Genomic DNA, 10,000 nt, shown 5'->3' on the forward strand with positions numbered 1-10,000 from the left:
AATCTCATGATGATTATGTTTATTAATCTCATGACGATTATGTTTATTCATCTCTGCTGCTTCACGAGCGATGAACATCACGCGCTGTTATTACTGACACAGTTTACCCGCTTCACGTCATCATAACGCACGGTTTATAACTTTATTCCTCTGCAGGTTATGTTTTTAACTCCAGACGCGGTTTGCTATGGAGCTCAAACTCTTCTCCTGTTCCTCCATGAGTTGATGATTAACTCTGACTCCTCCCAAACAAACTTCCTCAAACTCTCTTCAGTCTCTGCTAACCCTGACCCATGAAGAGAAGGGTCGTTGTGTTTGACTCTCTCTTCTCGGACGTTAGTGTGTGTGTGAGTGTGCTCATGATGTCCGATGTGAAGAGGCAGATGTCCTGGCACGAGGATTTCGCCAAAAACCTTTCCAGATTCTTTTCCAGGAGTAAATCTGTGGACGCGGAGGGGAATGAAAGGTTCGTCTCAGTTTTTCTTCCTTCCTTCTATTTTTAGCTGTTGAACGAGGGAAGTCGAAGCCCGTGTGTGTTCGTGTTTCTGTCGTCTTTGAGTTGTTTCGTGTTTTCTCTGTTCCAGAATGAAACGAGCACACACAGTTCAAGTGTCTTTAGTGTAGATGATTTTATTTCTCCTGTCAAACGGGCTGGAAATATGTGGAAGAAAATAGTCATTTAATAGCGCAGGGTGTGTCTCTCTGTGTGTGTGTGTGTGTGTGTGTGTGTGTGTGTGTGTGTGTGTGTGTGTGTGTGTGTGTGTGTGTGTCTCTGGAGAGAATCTGATATCAGTTGAGCTGAAGGCGGTTTCTGGGTTTAGTTCAGTGTTGATTGTTAATGCTTTGTATTTCCCTCTGATCTGTTTATTTCCCTCAGTGAGAGCAGAGACACTGATGGACCCACAGACCAAGACCAAACACCCGAGCAGCACCTGAACACAGAAGCACCAGCTCAGGTGTGTGTGTGTGTGTGTGTGTGTGTGTGTGTGTGTGTGTGTGTGTGTGTGTGTGTGTGTGTGTGTGTGTGTGTGTGTGTGTGTGTGTGTGTGTGTGTGTGTGTGTGTGTGTGTGTGTGTGTGTGTGTGTGTGTGTGTGTGTGTGTGTGTGTGTGTGTGTGTGTGTGAGTGAGTGAGTGAGTGAGTGTGTGTGTGTGAGTGAGTGAGTGAGTGAGGGCGTTTTCACTACCTATTCGCATACTACTCTCATACTACCTTCATACTACTCTCTTACTACTCACTTACTACTCTCATATTACTCTCATACTACTCTCATACTACTCTCATTCTACTATCAAACTACTCTCATACTACTCTCATTCTACTCTCATACTACCTTCATACTACTCTCTTACTACTCTCATATTACTCTCATACTACTCTCATACTACTCTCATTCTACTATCAAACTTCTCTCATACTACTCTCATACTACTCTCATACTACCTTCATACTACTCTCTTACTACTCACTTACTACTCTCATATTACTCTCATACTACTCTCATTCTACTATCAAACTACTCTCATACTACTCTCATTCTACTCTCATACTACTCTCATTCTACTATCAAACTACTCTCATACTACTCTCATTCTACTCTCATACTACTCTCATACTACCCTCATTCTACTCTCATACTACTCTCATACAACCCTCATACTACTCTCTTACTACTCTTATACTACTCTCATACTACCCTCATACTACTATCATACTACTCTCATACTACTCTCATACTACTCTCATACTACCCTCATTCTACTCTCATACTACTATCATACTACTATCAAACTACTCTCATACTACTCTCATACTACCCTCATACTACTCTCTTACTACTCTCATACTACCCTCATACTACTATCATACTACTCTCATACTACTCTCATACTACTCTCATACTACCCTCATACTACTCTCTTACTACTCTCATACTACTCTCATACTACCCTCAAACTGCTATCATACTACTCTCATACTACTCTCATACTACTCTCTTACTACTCTCATACTACTATCATACTACTCTCTTACTACTCTCATACTACTCTCTTACTACTCTCATACTACTCTCATACTACCCTCATACTACTCTCATACTACTCTCATACTACCCTCATACTACTATCATACTACTCTCATACTACTCTCATACTACTCTCTTACTACTCTCATACTACTCTCATACTACCCTCAAACTGCTATCATATTACTCTCATACTACCCTCATACTACCCTCATACTACTCTCTTACTACTCTCATACTACTCTCATACTACCCTCATACTACTCTCTTACTACTCTCATACTACTCTCATACTACCCTCATACTACTCTCTTACTACTCTCATACTACTCTCATACTACCCTCATACTACTCTCATACTACCCTCATACTACCCTCATACTACTCTCATACTACTCTCATACTACCCTCATACTACACTCATACTACACTCATAATACACTCATACTACTCTCATACTACTCTCATACTACTCTCATACTACCCCTATACTACTCTCATACTACTCTCATACTACCTTCATACTACTCTCTTACTACTCTCATACTACTCTCTTACTACTCTCTTACTACTCTCATACTACCTTCATACTACTCTCTTACTACTCTCTTACTACTCTCATACTACCCTCATACTACTCTCATACTACTCTCATACTACCTTCATACTACTCTCTTACTACTCTCATACTACTCTCATACTACCTTCATACTACTCTCTTACTACTCTCTTACTACTCTCATACTACCCTCATACTACTCTCATACTACTCTCATACTACCTTCATACTACTCTCTTACTACTCTCTTACTACTCTCATACTGCCCTCATACTACTATCATACTACTCTCATACTACTCTCATACTACCCTCATACTACTCTCTTACTACTCTCATACTACTCTCATACTACCCTCATACTACTCTCATACTACTCTCATACTACCTTCATACTACTCTCATACTACCCTCATACTACTCTCATACTACCCTCATACTACTCTCATACTACTCTCATACTACCCTCATACTACTCTTATACTACTCTCATAATACTCTCATACTACTCTCATACTACCCTCATACTACTCTCATACTACCCTCATACTACTCTTATACTACTCTCATAATACTCTCATACTACCCTAATACTACTCTCATACTACTCTCATACTACCCTCATACTACTCTCATACTACCCTCATACTACTCTCATACTACCCTCATACTACTCTCATACTACCCTCATACTACCCTCATACTATTCTCTTACTACTCATACTACTCTCATACTACCCTCATACTACTCTCATACTACCCTCATACTACTCTCTTACTACTCATACTACTCTCATACTACCATCATACTACTCTCATACTACCCTCATACTATTCTCATACTACCCTCATACTACTCTCATACTACCCTCATACTACTCTCATACTACCCTCATACTACCCTCATACTATTCTCTTACTACTCATACTACTCTCATACTACCCTCATACTACTCTCATACTACCCTCATACTATTCTCTTACTACTCATACTACTCTCATACTACCCTCATACTACTCTCATACTACCCTCATACTACCCTCATACTATTCTCTTACTACTCATACTACTCTCATACTACCCTCATACTACTCTCATACTACCCTCATACTACCCTCATACTACTCTCTTACTACTCATACTACTCTCATACTACCATCATACTACTCTCATACTACCCTCATACTATTCTCATACTACCCTCATACTACTATCATACTAGTCAAGTCAAGTAAACTTTATTTAAATAGCGCTTTTAACAATGTAGATTGTTTCAAAGCAGCTTTACAGTGTTAAACAGGAAAATAATGCAGCATAATTTTATTCAGCTGTATAGCCATTCTGGAGAAAACGGTGATATCATCAGTTCATTTCAATTGTCATACAGTGAAAGTGTGGGCTTTAGATCAGTAATTAGATCAGTAATTTAGTTTATATGGTTAATTTAGTTTAATAATTAGATTTATTTCGATATTTAGTTAAAGAATTTAGAAAAATGTAGTGTCCCCAACTGAGCACGCCAAGCCAGAGGCAACAGTGGCAAGGAAACCAAAACCCCAACAAGAGCCTAATGAAGGAAAATAAACCTTGGAGAAACCAGGCTCAGTCGGGGGGGCAGTTCTCCTCTGGCCAATTAACAAACAGTGTATGATTATTATTCTGTAAACTTTACAGGTCAGAGGTCATAATAGATCGGAATATTCGAAGGATCAGAGGCAACACGCGGGTTTATTGAGGATGACATATCGATTTAAGTATTATTAAATAGTAATATTCGAACAATCTGAGTCATCACGCCGGAGACGGGTTTATTGAGGATGCCGTGTCCATGAGGCAGTTTCAGGGGGAATCTAATTTAGAGATATTTTTAAGATGGTAGAATGCAGTTTTACAGATGCTAGAAACGTGGCTTTCAAACAAAAGATTGGTATCAAAGAGCACACCCAGGTTCCTCACTGACCAGAGGACTTGACAGAGCATCAAGTGTTAGACAGTATTCTAGGCTACTACTTGTGGAGCTTTTTTGTCCAATAATTAAAAATTCAGTTTTTTCTGAATTGAGTTGCAGGAAATTACTGGTCATCCAATGTTTTATATCAGCTATGCATTCAGTTAATCTTGTGAATTGGTAAGTTTCTTCAGGGCGTGAAGAAATATAGAGCTGAGTATCGTCAGCATAACAATGAAAACTAACGCCATGCTTCCTAATGATATCTCCCAGTGGTAGCATGTACAGAGTGAAGAGTAGCGGTCCTAGCACTGAGCCTTGTGGTACTCCAGACTGAACTTGTGCTCGCTGTGACATCTCTTAATTTACTGCTACAAACTGATAACGGTCGCATAGGTATGATTTAAACCATGACAAAGCAATTCCACTAATACCTACATAATTTTCGAGTCTATTCAAAAGAATGTTGTGGTCGATAGTATCAAATGCAGCGCTAAGATGGAGTAACACTAATAGAGAGATGCAGCCACGATAGGATGATAAGAGTAAATCATGTGTAACTCTGATGAGAGCAGTCTCAGTGCTATGATACGGTCTAAATCCTGACTGGAAATCCTCACAGATAGCATTTCTTTCTAAAAAGGAACATAATTGTGAAGACACTGCCTTTTCAAGTGTTTCTGACAGAAAGGGTAGATTTGAGATTGGTCTATAATTGACTAATTCTGTAGGATCAAGTTGCGTTTTTTTAATAAGTGGTTTAATAATAGCCAACTTAAAAGTTTTCGGTACATATCCTAATGACAAAGATGAATTAATGATATTAAGAAGAGGAATACTACTCTCATACTACTCTCATACTACCCTCATACTACTCTCATACTACTCTCATACTACTCTCATACTACCCTCATACTACTCTCATACTCATACTACTCTCATACTACTCTCATACTACTCTCATACTACTCTCATACTACTCTCATACTCATACTACTCTCATACTACTCTCATACTACTCTCATACTCATACTACTCTCATACTACTCTCATACTACTCTCATACTACCCTCATACTACTCTCATACTACTCTCATACTACTCTCATACTCATACTACTCTCATACTACTCTCATACTACTCTCATACTACTCTCATACTACTCTCATACTACTCTCATACTACTCTCATACTCATACTACCCTCATACTACTCTCATACTTATACTACTCTCATACTACTCTCATACTGCTATCATACTACCCTCATACTACTCTCATACTACCCTCATACTACTATCATACTACCCTCATACTACTCTCATACTACTCTCATACTACCCTCATACTACTATCATACTACCCTCATACTACTCTCATACTACTCTCATACTACTCTCAAGTCAAGTCAAGTCAACTTTATTTATATAGCGCTTTTAACAATGTAGATTGTTTCAAAACAGCTTTACAGTGTTAAACAGGAAGATAATGCAGCATAATTTTATTCAGCTGTACAGCCATTCTGGAAGAAAAAAAAATGCTGATGTCATCAGTTCATTTCAATTATCATACAGTGACAGTGTGAGCTTTAGATCAATAATTCGATCAGTAATTTAGTTTAAATGGTTAATTTAGTTTATTAATTAGATTTATTTCGATGTTTAGTTGAAAAAATTTAGTGTCCCCAACTGAGCACGCCAAGCCAGAGGCAACAGTGGCAAGGAAACCAAAACCCCATCAGGTGACCTAATGGAGAAAAATAAACCTTGGGAGAAACCAGGCTCAGTCGGGGTGCCAGTTCTCCTCTGGCCAATTAACAAACAGCGTATTATTATTATTATTATTCTGGCAGCTTTACAGCTCAGAGGTCATAATAGATCGGAATATTCGAGGGACCGGGGGCAACATGCTGGAGACGGGTTTATTGAGGATGATGTTGATTAAATAATTATTAAAGTGCAATATTCGAATGATCGGAGGCAACCCGCTGGAGACGGGTTTATTGAGGATGACATATCGATTTAAGTATTATTTAATTGTAATATTCGAACAATCTGAGTCAACACGCCGGAGACGGGTTTATTGAGATGCCGTGTCGATGAGGCAGTTGCAGGGGGAGTCTAATCACGGTCTCTGCAGACCCTTCAGGGTCATGTGTTGGTCATGTGTTGGTCATGTGTTGGTCATGTGTTGGTCATGTGTTGGTCATGTGTTGGTCCTGCGTTGGTCTTCTCTGGGCGCAGGTCCACTATCTGAACTGGATACGGCCTGGATCCGGCTGACTGCAGTAAACCTCGGGATAAAACAGAGAGACTAACATTAGCGTAGATGCCATTCTTCTGATGATGTAACGAGTACATCAGGTGTTATGGGAAGTGTTCCCGGTTCCGGCTGACCTAGTTAATGCAGCCTAACAATCATTTCATTGAAAAAGTGTTTTATGTGTATGCCACAGTAAAGAGATGTGTTTTAAGTCTAGATTTAAACTGACAGAGTGTGTCTGCTTCCCGAACAATGTTAGGAAGACTGTTCCAGAGTTTAGGTGCTAAATAGGAAAAGGATCGACCGCCTGCAGTTGATTTGGATATTCTCGGTATTATCAACTGGCCAGAATTTTGAGACCGCAGTAGACGTGATGGAGTATAATATGTTAAGAGCTCGCTCAAGTATTGGGGAGCTAAACCATTTAGTGCTTGTACACTACATAACGTTACATAAAACACCAAAACTTCGAAGGAATTATATTTGAAACTAGACTTCTGAGTAATACTTAAGATATTATTATAAATTACAGCAACCCCTCCCCCTTTACCTTTCAGACGCGGCTCATGTTTATAACAGTAATCTTGGGGGGTGGACTCATTTAAGGTAATGTAGTCGTCAGGTTTTAGCCAGGTTTCTGTCAAACAGAGCACATCTAGATTATTATCTGTAATAATATCATTAACAATAAGCGCTTTTGGGGAAAGGGATCTAATATTCAGCAACCCAAGCTTTATCAATTGTTCATCTGTATTATATCTTTTGTTTATTTTTTGGACATCAATTAAATTTCTACTGTTGAATGGTTTTGATGTTTTTTTGTATTTACTAATTCGGGGAACAGACACAGTCTCTATATGATAATATCTAGGTGAAAGAGTCTCTATGTGCTGGGATTTATCTGACTCCGGTAACGTGAGACAGCTAGCAGACGGTCGGTTTAGCCAGTTTGTCTGCTTCCTGACCTGGGCTCAGTGAGTCAAGGTTTAGCTCTAAGACTATGTGCCAGATTACTAGAGAGAAGAGCGGCACCACCCCAAGAGGGATGGATGCCATCCTTCTTCAACAGGTCAGGTCTGCCCCAAAAACTTTTCCAATTGTCTATGAACCCTATGTTATTTTGCAGACACCACTTAGACATCCAGCCATTGAGTGATGATAGTCTGCTAACTATCTCATCACTCCTTTTTGCCGGGAGCGGTCCAGAACAAAAAACAGCCTCTGACATCGTACTAGCGAGTTCACACACCTCTTTAATTATGGTGATCTCCGACTGGCGAAGTCGAACATCATTAGTGCCGACGTGAATAATAATCTCAGAGAATTTACGATTAGCTTTAGCCAGCACTTTTAAATTTGCTTTGATGTCCGGTGCTCTGGCTCCCGGTAAACAAGTGACTATGGTGGCTGGTGTCTCTATCTTCAAGTTCCGTGTAATAGAATCGCCAATGACTAGGGCACTTTCAACAGGATACTCAGTGGGTGCTTCACTGAGAGGGGAGAACCTGTTTGATGTTCTAACTGGAACGGAAAAGCGGTTCTTTGGTCTGCGACTATGCTGCCTCACTGTTACCCAGTTTCCCTGCTGCGAGGGCCCTGCAGCCGGAACCGAAGAATGTACAGAGTTCACTAAGCTATTCGCATCCAAATCAGTGTCTAAAGCTGTTACATCCTCACTACTCTCAGATAAAGTATGGATGCATGTTTCTAATTCTGAAATCTTCTCCGTCAGCCTAACTATCTCCTTACATTTATCACATGTGAAGCCCTGTTCGCCAGCGGAGAAGCCTACACTAAACATGCGGCATGCGGTGCAAGTGATAATGACAGGAGAAGACATGACTTACCGTGTTTGTTGATTAATCCAACTTACCACTTACCACAATCGTTTGCTGGACACAATTTACTAATCCAAGTTATGAAGTTAAGGGAGACCCGAGTGCAGAGATAACAAGCTAACAGGCTAGCGAAATGCTAAAGTGTGATGGTGATTTAGATTAAAAGCTAGTGATGTCAAATTTAACGTGATAGGCAATTTTTAAACAATGTATGGTGATGAGTAAGTTATATTTAGCAGTAGAAGAAAGAGGAAATATCAAAATAAAGATTCAAACGTAAGCAAGGCTCTACAGAGCAACAGACACAGCAGGCAGACAGGAGCAATCGATACTCTCATACTCATACTACTATCATACTACCCTCATACTACTCTCATACCCTCATACTACTCTCATACTACCCTCATACTACTCTCATACTACTCTCATACTACTCTCATACTACTATCATACTACCCTCATACTACCCTCATACTACTCTCATATTACTCTCATACTACTATTATACTACTCTCATACTACCCTCATACTACTCTCATATTACTCTCATACTACTCTCATACTACCCTCATACTACTCTCATACTACTCTCATGCTCATACTACTCTCATGCTCATACTACTCTCATATTACTCTCATACTACTATTATACTACTCTCATACTACCCTCATACTACTCTCATATTACTCTCATACTACTATCATACTATTTGCATACTACGTACTGTTTCACACACACTACAGGAGGGAAGGGTTGGAGCTTGGACGCAGTGCTAGTCTTAACAGAGAGGACAAGTGTGTTAAATAAGAGAAAAATCACAGAATTAAGAGCTAAGAAATGTCTTTCAATCTTTCTTTTTGTTCTTCTGTTTTGTGGTGGTTCAGCACTGAATGGGTTAAGGGTTGTGGTGGGATGTACTGGGGGAGGGACGAGAGAGAGAGAGAGAGAGAGAGAGAGAGAGAGAGAGAGAGAGAGAGAGAGAGAGAGAGAGAGAGGGGCGGTCACCTCACGCTCTCCGTTCTCTCCAGGAGTCGCAGTCGTCTGACGGAGGCTGTGCGTCACACACAGAGGACGGGGCTCCACACGGCTCCACAGCTCCAGAGGACCAGGGCTCCACAGCTCCAGAGGACCGGGGCTCCACAGCTCCAGAGGACCGGGGCTCCACAGCTCCTCCTGCAGACGGACTCCTCAGACGCCTGGGCAGCCTCTTCCAGTTCAGCCGGGCAGAACCGGCCCGAGTGCAGAGAGAGAGACCGGCCGACAGCACAGAGTGTGTTACAGCACAGAGAGAGACACACACCAGCACACACACACAGAGGAGCGGAGGAAGGGAGGAGCCGCTGGAGCCGTCTGTGTGTCATTCAGAGC

General features: G+C 40.7%; 1 protein-coding gene across 4 annotated transcripts in view; it reads left to right on the top strand.

Moving 5' to 3' along the window:
* The first annotated feature begins 301 nt into the window (after window positions 1-301).
* LOC307118348 (beta/gamma crystallin domain-containing protein 3) overlaps window positions 302-10,000 on the top strand; it is a 33,657-nt gene continuing 23,958 nt past the window's right edge. For all 4 annotated transcript variants that reach the window (XR_013815535.1, XR_013815536.1, XM_079803952.1 and 1 more), the window contains exons 1-3: window positions 302-466; window positions 878-956; window positions 9,661-10,000. The exon at window positions 9,661-10,000 is cut by the window's right edge and continues 13 nt beyond it. Coding sequence is in view for 2 of the 4 variants with exons in the window: in XM_079803952.1 (XP_079660078.1) it covers window positions 360-466; window positions 878-956; window positions 9,661-10,000 (526 nt within the window). In the remaining 2 variants the exon portion in view is untranslated. The remainder of the gene's footprint in view (window positions 467-877; window positions 957-9,660) is intronic.

The sequence above is a fragment of the Gobio gobio genome, assembly GCF_949357685.1.
Source record: "Gobio gobio genome assembly, chromosome: 22".
NCBI lineage: Eukaryota > Metazoa > Chordata > Actinopteri > Cypriniformes > Gobionidae > Gobio > Gobio gobio.